The sequence below is a fragment of the Sminthopsis crassicaudata genome, chromosome X (genome assembly GCF_048593235.1).
Source record: "Sminthopsis crassicaudata isolate SCR6 chromosome X, ASM4859323v1, whole genome shotgun sequence".
In the NCBI taxonomy this organism is placed as follows: Eukaryota; Metazoa; Chordata; class Mammalia; order Dasyuromorphia; family Dasyuridae; genus Sminthopsis; species Sminthopsis crassicaudata.
The window spans coordinates 82,336,065-82,350,867 of record NC_133623.1 but is presented as its reverse complement, the minus strand read 5'-3'; the positions used below and the strand labels follow the sequence as shown (position 1 = coordinate 82,350,867).

The 14,803-nt window shown below is 51.6% G+C and overlaps 1 protein-coding gene across 1 annotated transcript; it reads left to right on the top strand.

Moving 5' to 3' along the window:
* The first annotated feature begins 441 nt into the window (after positions 1-441).
* Positions 442-7,270, top strand: SLC10A3 (solute carrier family 10 member 3). The gene is given in 5 exon segments (XM_074278346.1): positions 442-545; positions 5,470-5,995; positions 5,997-6,150; positions 6,152-6,385; positions 6,387-7,270. Coding segments are annotated over 4 exon segments (1,431 nt in total). The 5' UTR covers positions 442-545; positions 5,470-5,618; the 3' UTR covers positions 7,053-7,270.
* The last annotated feature ends 7,533 nt before the right edge of the window (positions 7,271-14,803 follow it).

Genomic DNA, 14,803 nt, shown 5'->3' with positions numbered 1-14,803 from the left:
GGGGCTCCTCCTCCCTAACCCGCCGGTCCCCGACAACGGGACAGGGAAAGGGAGAAGGAAAGCAAGCCAAGCTTAGGCCGTCGCCCGCTGCAGCTGGTAGAAAGCGGCTGAGGCTTTATGGGAGAACGGGACGGGCCGCCCCCTCCCAAAGCGGATCAATTGCATTCCGAGTTTCACCTGGCGAGCCGGCGTTGATTGGTTCCCGGATCCGTTTCCTCTGGGCGGTATCTAGGCCGGAAGTCCCCGCCCTCCTTTATTCCGCCGGGTTTTAGAGCTTCCTTCTTTTTTGGTCTAAAGCGGCATGAGGGGGGCCGGGGCGGGGCGGGGCGGGGGCGGGAGGCGGGGCCGCGTGTCGTCAGACCTCGGGCGGGGCTTTGTGCTCGGCGGGGCGGGGCGGGGGCGGGGCGGGGCGGGCGCTAAGCTACTCTCCAGCCGCTCGGAGTTGCAGCTTGGAGCGGCTCGCCTTGGCTCGGGCCGAGCTCCTCTCTGCTCCGCCCCGCCCTCCGCCCTCCGGCCGCCGCCCCGAAGCTCCGCCAGGATCGCAGGTGAGAGTGTGCGGTCCCGGCCCGGAGGCCCCGGCCTCTGCCAGCCTCCGGCCGGAGCCGGGCTCGCCGCCCCGGGGGCCCCGGATCGCGCTTCCCGCCGCCGGCCCCGGTCCTTTCTTCCCGGATCGGGCTCGGCGTCCGTTCGGCCCCGCCGCCGACCCCGGCAGCCGCGCTGCGGCGCTTCCCCGCGCTCCCGGCCCCCTGGGCGGGCTTGGCCCGCGCCACCTGTCCGGAGCTCTCCGCCGGGGCCTCCCCGCTCCCCGGGCAAGCCTCTCCCCGGTACCCGGCGGGGGACCGCCCGCGCGCGCCTCCGATGCGGAGACTCCCTGCCCTCCCTGCCACCGCGCTCGGGGGCTTGTCTGTTCCGGGGTTCCGGCCGTGCTCGTCAAAGGCGCGGAGGCCGCCCTCGGGGGCTCCTCTCCCGGCCGGGGCCTGCCCCGAGCAGCAGTGGGGGCCGGCGGCCGCGCGGGAAGCCGACTTCAGCCGAGGCAGGTGTCTTTGGGACAAGCCCACAATCCTCCGCTCTGGTCACTGCTGCTCTGGGCGCATCTTTTCTAGTAAAACAAAGGCCATTTCCTCCGGGCTGTGAGGAGCTTCAGGGGCCCCCGCCCGCACTGCCCGGCTCTTTCATCCCAGCCCTCCGGCCGGAAAGTTTTCTCTCCTACGGTAGCTCCGCTCTAAGGCTGTGTAGTCCCCCAAGAAATGGGGGGGGCTGAGGTCCACACTAATTCTTCCTAGGTTTAAGAAACATCTAGAAAGGACCACTTTGCCTTCCCGCCCGTGTTTTAGCTCTTTGGGGGGAACTTTTCTTTTTCTCCCTTAACTGCAACGCCTCCCTTTTATAGAAGACTGCCCGGGAACGGTTGTGTAAAGTTCTTCTCCAAGCCACTTCATTGGGGCTTCTCGCCCGAAATCCAGCTCCAAAGGAAAAAAAGGGGGGGGATGAAGCAGGAAGGGGGGGATGAAGCAGGATGGGGGGGGGATGGAGCAGGATGGGGGGGATGGAGCAGGATGGGAGGGATGAAGCAGGATGGGAGGGATGGAGCAGGATGGGAGGGATGAAGCAGGATGGGGGGGATGAAGCAGGATGGGAGGGATGGAGCAGGATGGGGGGGATGAAGCAGGATGGGAGGGATGGAGCAGGATGGGAGGGATGGAGCAGGATGGGGGGGATGAAGCAGGATGGGAGGGATGAAGCAGGATGGGGGGGATGAAGCAGGATGGGAGGGATGGAGCAGGATGGGGGGGATGGAGCAGGATGGGAGGGATGGAGCAGGATGGGAGGGATGGAGCAGGATGGGGGGGATGGAGCAGGATGGGGGGATGGAGCAGGATGGGGGGGATGGAGCAGGATGGGGGGAAGAAGCAGGATGGGAAGGATGGAGCAGGATGGGAGGGATGGAGCAGGATGGGAGGGATGAAGCAGACTGGGGGGGATGAAGCAGGATGGGAGGGAACCCGAGGAGGTTGTTCTTTTATCATCAGTTGCCAGTCAACAAGTTGGGCAAGACGGATGACTGGATGTATGTGGAAACTGTGGCCTCCTCCCATTTCAACAGCCGAGCAGGAGCCCTGAGATTGGGGGTGCCAGTGCTTTCGGCGGGTTTCCACATCTTTTGATTCCCTGGTTTTCTTCCCCTTTCCCCAGGCAGTCCTTTGTGGTGAGGGCCCCGGGTGTGTGAGGTAAATGAAGTTCAGATCTCGGGTTTCTGGACTTGCACGTGTTTTATGGGAGTAGCTCTGGGTCAGCTGCCTGTCTCGGACTCCAAGGATCCCCCCCATGAAGAGGGGGGCTCACACTTGACCCAGTTTCCTCCATGTTTGAGAAAGGAGCCCTCCTCAGAGGAAGCTGCTGTCCAGTTTTTGTTCCTTCATTGTTTCTGATCCCCTTTATGAGTGTAGCTTCCCTGATTCTCTTTTAATTGGTTCTGATGCTGCTTTTGCTTTGCCTGAGACTGCTCTCCCTTGGCTTTTTTACCTCCGCTGAAGCATAGAGTCGAGTCCGCTTCATGTCCTTTTTTTTTGAACTTTGGGCGTGTGCGTCTTTCTGTCTCGTGTTTCTTGTAAAGGGCATATCGTTGGCTTCTGGTTCCGGTCCCTTCGGCGACCCACCTCCAGTGTAAGGGTGAGCTCATCTCGTCCACGTTCACAGTTGTGATGATTGTTTCTTCCCATCCTGTTTTTTTCTGCTTAATCATTCTCCCTTCCTCTTTATCCTATACCCCTGCTGCCCACTGCCTCTCTTAATCTGCTTTCTCCCTTATAATCCCCCTCCTTTTCTCTTACCTCTTCCTATGAACCTGTTGGGTAATATAGATTTCTATACTGTGTGTGTGGGGGGGGGTGTTTGTACTTCCCTCTTTGAACCAGTTCTGTTGTTGAGACTGAAGTTCAACCGTTCCCCCCTGTACTTTGCAAAAGCTCTTGTGGGCCTTTTGATTTGAGGTAATTTCTCCGGTTCTGCTACTCTCCCTCCCCTCCTCCCAACGCAGCCCTTTTTCTCCCGCCATTCTCATGGAGAGCATTTTTATGGTGTTAACACTATTACTTTTGACTCCCCCCATCTAGTCCCATGTGCCCTTCCTTCCCTTTTCCTCAGACCAGTGTGGTGATAGCACATTCCCTTCCTGTACATATGAGAAGAGAGAGATTTGTTTCCTCATCTCTTCGAGGGCCTATAGACGGTCTCCATGGATTCCTACTTGTTCTAACGCCGCGGTCCCCCAACTTTTGACATAGGGGTCAGTTCCCTGTCTCTCAGACTGCGGGAGGGCCCGACTACGGGAAAAACAAAAGCTCCCACTCTGTCTCCGCCCCTCAGCCCATTTGCCATAACCCAGCCGAGTTTGAGCGCCCCTGCGCTAAAGTCCGGGATCCTAGAAAGGAAGAGCGGAATATTTGAAAGGCAGAAACCCAAGTACAGGAAGTAGTCTGAGAGAAACGGAGCCGTGTGATCTCAAGAACCTGATAAAGAAACCCAAGTGTGTAACGTGCCCTCCTGGCAGTTACAATTACTAGTCTGTCCTAGGCCCAACAGAGTACCTTTGACCACTGACCTTTGCAGTGTCACTCTACCCGGCTCGCCTCCTCTGAGGCCTTCAAAGGTCTCTGGCCACAATCTCTTGAATCCATAGCTTAGTAACCGGTAGCGTGCTCAAGAACAGCCACGTGTAATCTTAAAAGCCTTTATTATACCTACTCACATAATGCCCTGACTTGTTGGTTCCCGAGTGAGCACCTGGTCTGAAGACCCACGTGTTCACTACCAAACTCCTTACCTCTTTTGGCTACCCATCTTGGCTTGGCCACTCAGGCTAGAGAGCCAGGGTGAAGAGCGCCAGGTTAAAGAGAGCGCCTGCTGCCTACAGTGGGCTTACATAGGGCCTGTGAGGTCACACACACAGCCAACCAGCGAGAGTCACCCATTACGAAACTATCTCATCACGGCCAAGATCCCACCTACAAGGCAGTCCTAATATCCACAGAAATGACTTCTGGGCCTCAATCTCCCGATGCGCTGTGGAGCAGCCCATTTAAAGGGCCCTTACACAAGTATCCAATAAATAAATAAATAAATCCAATGAAACCGAGATTCCTGGCCTGCTGTGAAAGCTGTCCAAGCTTTACTTTCCAGGCCCCTCGGAGTCATGTCATGTGAATGGCTGCTTACCCCAATGGGGAAGGCCTTTGAATAACAAACTGTTCCCTTTTGGGGGGGGCTCGGGGAGGGTGCCCACACCTTGTGGGCGTGGTCCTGTCTCTTGCTCCAGCTCAGATTCAGTGCTTTTAGGTCTTCAAGGGAGCCACTACTTTCTAACCCCAGACAGAAATCCGGAGCCTGCTTAAGGATGGCAAGTATAGATTTGGCCACGGCCTCCAGCCTTATGTGCTTCACTGCCACGGTCAAAAACACAGATTTAGTGCTAGAAGGGACTATTGGAGTCATCTGGACCACCATCTCACTTTCCAGAAGAAGAAACTGAGGCCCAGATAACTCAAACAGCTTCCCTAGGCATTAGGGCTTGACTCCCCATGGGCAGCAGGCTCCAGCTTAGCACCCCAGACCTCCTATAAGGAGGATCAGGGTCATAGAGATGGCCAGAGTCACGTCCCCCCCAAGGAGCAGGCTAAAAAGGTAGCTTCCTCCCCCACCAGGCGTGGAACAGGTGATAATGAGTCCTTTTCCCGTTTTCTTTCCCACTGCTTCTCCTGCGTGTGCTCCGGTCCTCGGCTATACCGTTCTTCCATCTCCCCTCACTGTTCTTCTGTCACAGCACTATTAAGTAGAGTTCAGCATGGTGGCCTGGCTCCGGAAAGAAGGGGACGGTAATGGTGACTACTGTCGGGCCCTAGGCGAGGGGAAACCGGAGGGGGGAACTTTCTAGTCTATGTCTTCTGGACAATAGGCACTGCTATCAGAGTCTTCAGAAGAAGAGGCTGTCTGTGTGACCCTGGATCAGTCAAAGCCCTCCCTGGGATGGGGAGAGAGCCAAAGGGGATGAAGGGTCTGGGGCCTGGAATGGCCAGCTACTCAGTTTTTTGCTGAGGCAGTTGGGGTGTAGTGACTTGCCCGGGGTCACACAGCCGGGAAGTGTTAAGTGTCTGAGGCCAGATTTGAGCTCAGGTCCTCCTGACTTCCAGGCTGGTGCTCTACCCACTGCGCCCCCTAGCGGCCCCCAGCTACTCAGCTTTGATTCCAGGCTGGAGCTGGTTTCTAGGGCCACCTGAGGCTCCAGAGTTGGAGCTGTAAAAGCTCAGGGCTACAATGAAGGAAGCCCTGGAGAGTGGTGGCCGGCTTCTAAGGGAAGAGTCCGCCTTTGTCTTGCTTCTGGCGCTCTTCTGTGGCCCAAGAGCCGGGGCTACCTGCCTCCCCTCCCTCCCCCCTGCTTTTCTCACACTTCTCCATCTCTTCTGTCCCAGGCAGGGTTGTGCTGTCGACAACAGCAAGACAACAGTCAGCTTCCCAGTTCTCTGCCAGATCCAACTCATGGTACTCGTTAGGAGGCCCGGCTGAACCCACGAGGCTTTTCTCCCCACCTGTCTTGAGTGGATGGCTCCGGGGCTTGGGCAGAGATGGCATTAAGCAGCAGGAATGACGGAACCAAGGAAAGTGCCGGCCCAGGACGGGACCGTGGCTGTTCATCTCCCAAACACGCACTCTGGTGGGCCATGCTGCTTGCCAGCCTGCTAGGGGGGGCTCAGGGAGTACCCGACACCAACTTCAGCTCGGCCCCCGGATCCAAAACCCCACTCTCAAACGGCAGCTATCTGAGCATTGGGGAAGACTCCGTCATGGAGTTTGAGTTCCCAGAGAAAACCAGAGGGATCATCGTGGTCTCTAGTCGTTACCCAGGCCAGAGTAACAGGACGGCATTTGGGCCTGTGTTGAGCGTCACCTCTCTGGACACGGAGGTACTGAGCATTGAGAAACGTGACCGCCCAGAGCTGGGACAACAGCCACTTTGTGGTAAACATCCAGTCCGGCCTGGCTGGCCTGGCGCCCCTGCACATCCGGCTACTCGACCTCCAGAAGGTTCCCCCCATGCTGATTGAGGAGCGACAAGATTTTCTCATCAAAGTTTCTCCCGCGGAAGATGATGCTTCCGGCCGCCAGGGAGGACTGGGGCCGCTTCTCGGAGAGCCCGGTGCTCTACGTGCTACTTCCGTTCGTCTTTGTCAACAAGTGTGCGTTTGGTTGTAAGGTGGAGCTGGAGGGCTTGAAAGGGCTGGTGAAGAGTCCCCATCCGGTGCTGCTGGGCATCGTGGGCCAGTTCCTACTCATGCCCCTCTATGGCTTTTTAATGGCCAAGGTGTTCACTCTGCCCAAGGCCTTGGCGCTGGGGACTCATTATCACCTGTTCCACGCCCGGTGGGGGAGGAAGCTACCTTTTTAGCCTGCTCCTTGGGGGGGACGTGACTCTGGCCATCTCTATGACCCTGATCTCCACGGTGGCAGCCACGGGTTTCATGCCACTGTCCTCCGCGATCTATGGCCACCTCCTCAGTGTCCACGAGACACTGCACATTCCTTTCTCTAAGATCCTCCTGACCTTGCTCTTCATCGCCATCCCCATCTCTGCCGGCATGGTGATCAAGTATAAAATGCCCAGAGTTTCCAAAGTCCTGCTCAAGGTCATCAAGCCTTTCAGTATTGTTCTCATCCTCGGGGGGCTCTTCCTGGCCTGCCGAATGGGGGCTTTCATCTTAGCTGACGTCAGGCCCCCGATCGTGCTTGCCGGGCTCACGGTGCCCCTGGCTGGCCTCCTGGTGGGCCACACCCTGGCGGCCTGCCTCAAGCTCTCCGTACCCCATCAGCGGACAGTCAGCTTCGAGGTGGGCATACAGAACAGCTTGCTGGCTCTTGCTGTGCTTCAGCTGTCCTTCCGTCACCTGCAGGCTGACCAGGCCTCCCAGGCTCCCTTCATCGTGGCCCTCAGCAGCACCTCTGAGATGCTGGCCCTCGTCATTGGCCACTTGGCCTACAACAGCCTCTACTCTGTCACCTAAGGCTTCTGCCTTCCTCTTCCTGCCCTCATCACAAGTTATCAGATACCAAAGGCCTTCAGTCTCTATGCACTATGCACCCAAAGTCCGGGCTTATTTTTTTTTTACCAGTGTTTTTATATTCCTGCCAGCCATGGCCTTCAGTGCCAAGGGGAAGGGGCAGGCGGGTAGGGAGAAGGGTTCCACCAGGCGAACACATTTGAATAAAGAGAGAGAAGGAAGTTCTGAGTGATGAAAATTCTCTGCCCTCTTGCATTTGGGAGAGGCCGAGGGGAGGGGAGGCCGAGGGGAGGGGAGGCCGAGGGGAGGGGAGGCCCAATTCCCGGGCGGGGGGGTCAAGGGTAAGGTGGTACCTGTCGGCTTCCAGCTTGCCTTTTGGCAAGTAGTTCTTTAGTTGCCGGTCCCAAGAACAGCAGAAGAAAAGCCCAGCCGAAGCTTCCAGCACCCAGTCCTGGCCGTCGGGGGTCGTGGATTCCTATCAGCCTACCCAGAGCCCCAAGCCTGGCTCTGTTCTTCTGCTGCCCCCAGCTCACTGACCCCATTATACCCGGGTACCTTTGTTGCTGCTTTGTTTGACAGGTTTAAACCTCCTGGGACCACCGTCCCAGGTCCAGTTATCTCCTCTCAAAGAGGATTTAGGCGCCCATCCCTGTGGTATAGGGAGCCTGACACTCCACGGCTTTTGTGCCCCAAGGAAAGCAGGTTATAGTTTCTTCCCAGAGAGGAGTCCAAGCCGTTAGCATTGTCCTCAGAGACGAGCTCAGGGCCTTCTCTGGCAGCCCTCCCGTCTGGGTATTCCTTCCACTCCTCATGGACAAATCAAACAGGGACACCAGAAACCTCACCTGGCCCTGGCCCTTTCTCCTGTAATTGTGGTAGAGAATGACAAGTATCCAGCCAGGTTGGGTTTGACTGTGTGTGTGTGTGTGTGTGTGTGTGTGTGTGTGTGTATGTGGTGTGTATGTGTGTGTGTGTGTGTGGTGTGTGTGTATGTGTATGTGTGTGTGGTGTGTGTGTATGTGTGTGGTGTGGTGTGTGTGTGTGGTGTGGTGTATGTGTATGTGTGTGTATGTGGTGTGTGTGTATGTGTGTGTATGTGGTGTGTGTGTATGTGTGTGTATGTGGTGTGTATGTGTGTGTGTATGTGTGTGTGTGGTGTGTGTGTATGTGTGTGTGTGGTGTGTGTGTATGTGTGTGTATGTGTGTGTGTGTGGTGTGTGTGTATGTGTGTGTGTGGTGTATGTGTGTGTGGTGTGTGTGGTGTGTGTATGTGTGTGTGGTGTGTGTGTGTGTGTGGTGTGTGTGTGTATGTGGTGTGTATGTGTGTGTGGTGTGTGTGTATGTGTGTGGTGTGTGTATGTGTGTGTGTGGTGTGTGTGTGTGTGTGTGTGTGTGGTGTGGTGTGTGTATGTGTGTGGTGTGTGTGTGTATGTGGTGTGTATGTGTGTGTGGTGTGTGTGTATGTGTGTGGTGTGTGTATGTGTGTGTGTGGTGTGTGTGTGTGTGTGGTGTGTGTATGTGTGTGGTGTGTGTGTGTATGTGGTGTGTATGTGTGTGTGGTGTGTGTGTATGTGTGTGGTGTGTGTGTGTGTGTGTGTGTGGTGTGTGTATGTGTGTGGTGTGTGTGTATGTGGTGTGTATGTGTGTGTGGTGTGTGTGTATGTGTGTGGTGTGTGTGTGTGTGGTGTGTGTGTGTGTATGTGTGTGTGGTGTGTGTATGTGTGTGGTGTGTGTGTGTATGTGGTGTGTGTGTATGTGTATGTGTGTGTGGTGTGTGTGTATGTGTATGTGTGTGTGGTGTGTGTGTATGTGTGTGTGGTGTGGTGTGTGTGTGTGGTGTGGTGTATGTGCATGTGTGTGTATGTGGTGTGTGTGTATGTGTGTGTATGTGGTGTGTGTGTATGTGTGTGTATGTGGTGTGTATGTGTGTGGTGTGTGTGTGTATGTGTGTGTGGTGTGTGTGTGTGTGGTGTGTGTGTGTATGTGTGTGTGGTGTGTGTGTGTGTGTGTGGTGTGTGTGTATGTGTGTGTATGTGTGTGTGTGTGGTGTGTGTGTATGTGTGTGTGTGGTGTGTGTGGTGTGTGTATGTGTGTGTGGTGTGTGTGTGTGGTGTGTATGTGTGTGTGGTGTGTGTATGTGTGTGGTGTGTGTGTGTATGTGGTGTGTGTGTATGTGTGTGGTGTGTGTATGTGTGTGTGTGGTGTGTGTGTGTGTGTGTGTGGTGTGGTGTGTGTATGTGTGTGGTGTGTGTGTGTATGTGGTGTGTATGTGTGTGTGGTGTGTGTGTATGTGTGTGGTGTGTGTATGTGTGTGTGTGGTGTGTGTGTGTGTGGTGTGTGTATGTGTGTGTGTGTGTGTGTGTGTGTGTGGCTGTTGTGGCCATGTGTGTGACTCTGTGCCCCAGCTCTGGGGCAGAGGTGGACACGAGCCGGACAACTACCTGACGCCATTCTCACATGAACGTGAAAAGAGAAGGGTCTTGGGGAGTGTGTGGAATTGCAGCAACTTGAATTGCAGTGGAAGGCCCTGCCCTGACTGCCCCGAGTGGAGGCACCCTTCCTTTGGCACGGTGGTTCCGTTCTCGAAGGTCAGGTAGACGGCAGCTTGAGTTCCTAGAGGGAGGTCAGTCTGTGTGTGCCCACAGCAGTGAGGCTGGGCTTCCTCTGCCCACAGCTGGGACCCAAGCCCCACCCTGTCACTAGCAGAAGCTGTAGTGTAATGGAAGCTTGGGCAGGTGCCACGGCGTGGCCTCCTCTTCCACCACTGGCCCAGCCCAACGCAGCTTCACTGAGTGGTCGGAATTTTAAGGGCAGGAGGATTGCCTGAAATGTTTCCCAGAAGTCAGGCTGCTTGTGCTTCCGTTAGCTGCTGCCTGTGGAAGGGGAGCTCTATTTTTACATCGTCTGATCTTGTATTATTTGTTTTTGAAGTCCAATTATTAAAGTAATTTTCCTTGGATTTGAATGATTCATGAAGGCTTTTTTTAAAACAAGCAACAAAAACCCTTTGAACCCAATGAACTGAAACCCTAGGCCACAATAATACCCTCATGGGGGAATGGCAAGACCTCTTCAGACGTTGATGGGAGCCTTAGTGACTGCCGTTGGAGAGCGCTGCTTTCGGCAGTACGCTTTCTAACGTGCCTGCATTCTCAGGAGACTCCGTGGGCAGTGATGGAGCAGAAAAGCCAGAGTGGGATACTTGCCTCAGACACTAGCTATTTGACCCTGGCAAAGTAACAACTTCTCTAGGCCTCGGTTTCCCCATCTGTAAAATGGGGAGAATAGCACACATGTGTAAAGCACTTGCACACCTTAACAGTGTTGTTCAGTTATTCAGTTGAGTCTGACTCTTCGTGACCCCATGGCCCCTCTGTTCTCCACTCTTTTTTTTTTTTTTTTTTTTTTTTTTTTTTTTGAGGCTGGGGTTAAGTGACTTGGCCAGGGTCACACAGCTAGGAAGTGTTAAGCATCTGAGACCAGATTTGAACTCAGGTCGTCCTGAATTCAGGGCTGGTGCTCTCTCCACTGCACCACCTAGCTGGCCCCCACTCTCTCTTATTTTTAAAAAGTATTTTATTTTTTTCATATATGTTAAAAAGTCTCGCAAACCTCTGCAAAACCTTGTGCTCCAATTTTTTCTCCCTCTCCTCCCCTTTTCCCCTCACAAAAAGCAAGTGATTCGCTATATGTTAAATATTAAATTTTAATTTAATTTAATTTGATATGAAATACGTACAACTCTTCTAAACACACCTCCATTTTCATTACATTATACACACAAAAAAATCAGATCAAACAGGGAAAAAAGACAAAGGGGGAAAACACAGTCAAACAAACAGAAAGGTTTGCTCCACTTTCAGGCCAAGGCCCTCACGGTTGATCATCACATAATCTTGTTATTGTGTACAATGTTCTCATAATTTTTTTTTTTTTGTGGGGCACTTGGGATGAAGTCACTCAAGGTCACACAGTAAGTGTTAAGCGTCTGAGTCTGGGTTTGAACTCAAGTTCTCCTGACTTCAGAGCTGGTGCTCTCTCCACTGTGTCACTCTTGGAGCTCACGTTCGTTATTTCCATGACCATCCATCTCATCCTCTGCTGTTCCCTTTTCCTTTTGCTTTCGATCTTTCTCAGCATCAGTCTTTTCCAATGAGTCCCATCTTTCATTATGTGGCCAAAGTATTTCAGCTTCAGTATTTGTCCTTCCAGCGAATATTGTTGCTGTTCAGCATGATTCCATGGGAGCTTTCCTTTGCACAGATACTGGAATGGCTTGCCATTTCCTTCTCCAGCTGCTGTTACAGGTAAGTAAACGGAAGCAAATAGGATTAAGCGGTTTACCGGCTCACACAGCTAGTAAGTATCTGAATCAGGATTTTAATTCAGGTCCTCTTGACTCCAGGCCGGTATTCTATCCACTGTGCTACCCTGCTGTCCTATTCCAATGAATAGTCAGAGATAATTTCTTTTTTCCCCTCAGTAGTATTTTACTTTCCAACCTCACATAGTTTCCAACATACATTTTTGTAGGATTTTGTGTTTCAAATTTTTCTCCCTCCCTCCTCCCCCAAGACAGCAAGCAATCTGGTATGGGTTAACCGTGTACAATCCTCTTAAACGTATTTTATTATTTGGTACGTCGTACAAGAAAAATCAGACGCAATATGCTGTGATCCGCATTCAGTCCCCATAGTCCTCTAAATAGATGCGGATGGCTCTCTCCATCCCAAGTCTATTGAAATTGCCTTAAATCACCTCATGGTTGAACAGAACCAGGTCCATCACAGTTGATCATCACATAATCTTGTTACTGTTCTCCTGGTTCTGCTCACTTCCCTCAGCATCAGTTCCTGTGAGTCTCTCCAGGCCTCTCTGAAATCCTCCTGCTGGTCATTTCTTACAGAACAATAATATTCCATGACATTCATGTACCATCACTTATTCAGCCATTCCCCAACGGATGGGCATATAGTCAGTTTCTAATTCTTTGCCACTACAAAAAGGGCTGCCACAAATATCTTTGTGCATATGGGGCCTCTTTTATGATGAGTTCATATCTTTGAGTATTGACTTATCCAAGGAACTCTCAAAAGTCTTCTCCAGCATCACAATTCAGTTGCAGCGCTCAGGTTTGCTTATAGGCCAAGTCTCACAGTTATACGTCGCTACTGGAAAAACCACAGCTTGGACTGTGACTTTGACAGCAAGGTGATGTCTCTGCTTTTTTGTGGGCTCTCCAGATTTGCCGGAGCTTTCCTTCCGAGGAGCAAGCAGCTGTTCACTTCATATATAAATGTTAGCTATCTTCTTTATTATTAAGGGACTGGCTACCTTGAAGGGCTCCGTTTGTTCCGTGGCGTTTCACCCAGTGTTTCCCTTTGGTCTCCAGTTAGTGGGGCAGACAAAATATAGAGCATTAGCCTCCTGGCCTGCTGCCCTCAAACCCATGTGACTTCTTGTTTTACTCCCTGTTTACTCTTGATCTAAACCAAGGCAAAAGCACCAGACTTGCCAAATGCCTGAGAGCCTTAGGAAACTGCCAGGCCTTGGGTGAGACTGCTGGGCATTGGAGCCCCAGTGCTCTAAAGTAGCTGTGGGTCATCATCTAATCCATCTTCTCCCTCCAAGAGATTCTAGGGTACAAAAGTCTCAGTGCTCAAGGCAATGGTTGACGGGGTAGGGGCTGAACTTAATATTATAGTACTAGAAAGTGTCCAGTCATTCAACAAGCATTTATTAAGCACCTGTTGTGCGGCAGGGGCTGGGAATACAAAGATGTGAAACGGGTCCTCCCCTCATGGAGTTATAGCTTTCTGAAGAAAATAGCGTGTGTGCATATAAGCACATGCAAATATATATCACGGCTTGGTTTCATACTCCACAGTCAGGACAGGGAAAATCAAGAAAGAAGCCAATCGAATTCAAAGCCCAGGGCACTGCTGTTTCCTCTCCTGGCAAGAAACACTCCTCCAAAGGTACCAACTCATTCCTCGTCTGCGGTTCCCTGTTTCTGGCAAGAGCACTGCTGTCCTTTCAGTCACTCATACTGGAAACCCCCAACTCTATATTGCTGCCGCATCTGTGCCGGACGGAGTTAGTCATACAATTGTGCTGACTGGTTCCAATTTACATTCAAGGTAATCCTTCTAGTGGTTAAGGCCACCCACCCCTACATGTGTCCTGATGCCATTCTGTCCTATCTTCTCAAGCAGATTACCCCCTAAACACCCCCATTCTCTCTTTCTAATCTCCAATCTCTTCCTATGTCTTAGTTCCTTCATTTTGACCTACAAACATTCTCATCTGTCCTCCACCCTTACCAAAAAGTGTTTTCACAAGCCTATCATCCTCTAACTCGACTTAATCTTGTATCTCTCTTCCTCCACAAACTCCCAGAGAAAGCTGTTTATACTCATCCACTCTACTTCCTCTTCTCACTCTTCATCCCCTTTGTAGTCTTGGCTTCCAACTTCAGCACGCAGCTGAAAGTTCTTTTTCCAAAGTTACCAGTGATGTCTCAGTTGCCAAATGCAATGGCCTTCTCTCCGGCTTCATCTTTCTTGATCTCTCTACAGCATTTAACTGATCTCCCTCTTACAGCATTTAACTGATCTCCCTCTTACAGCATTTAACTGATCTCCCTCTTGTCTCTAAGTTTTCGTGACACTACTCTCTCCTTGTTCTCCTTCTACTTATCTTCTTGTTCTGCCCCGACTGTTAGAATTACTAGGTGAGAACTCAGGTTGTCTGGATAGTGACAAGGTGAGAATTCAGGTTGGACAATTACAAGGTGAGAACTCAGGTTGACTTGATAGAAGGAGCAAGCTCATTGGCTGAAGTGGTTCTTCCCAGAAGCCCTTGCATTATCCCATGCCCATTCTCTGGGAGGATAAAAGAGAGGACACCCAGAGATAGAAGAAGACTTTGCATTGCATCAGGCTTGACGGGGCTCTCTGCAGGAAGGGAAGTCACTTCTCTGGACAAGAGTTAACAGCAACTGCCTGGAGACAACGGTTCATTACAGGAAGAAGAATCTGTCGGAGAGATTTGAGTAGAAGACACAGCAGATCTCTTCCCAGAGAGTGATCCGGCAGCTTCTAGAGACGACAGCTCGCTACACCTGACCATGTTTTTACCTCAAGGCTCTATCCTGGGCCTCCTTCTCTTTTTCTTCACTCTCTCCCTGGATGAGCTCCCATTAATTCAATAACCATCTTTATGTAGTTAGAGGTCTCCCTGCCTCAAGTCTCTCCCTACTCCAGTCCATCTTTCATTCACCTGGCAAAGTAATCTTATTAAAGGTCTTGTCTGACTATGTAACCTTGTGGCCTCCCCGGTCTCACTTTCCCTAACACTAGCAATAAATTGCAGTAATTCCCTACTTCTTGCAGAATAAAAAAATAAATAAATAAATCCTCTGTTTGGTTTCTTATACAAGAGAATCAGGAACAACAGAACTTATAACCCAGTGTTTCATAAATGAGAAAACAAAAATTGTTTAGGAAAAAACCACCTCTTTGATAACAACAGTGATGAAAAACAGCAGAGAAGAGTCTATCAAAAATTATACTTACACCAACACTTTACACCATATTCCACAATACATTCTAAATAGTTATGTGACCTTAATTTTTTTTAATTTTTAATTTTTTGGTCAATGGCGTTTTGTTTTTCTACTTACATGTAAAGATAGTTTTCAACATTCATTTTTGTAAGACTTTGAGCTCCCAATTTTTTCTCCCTCCTTCCCC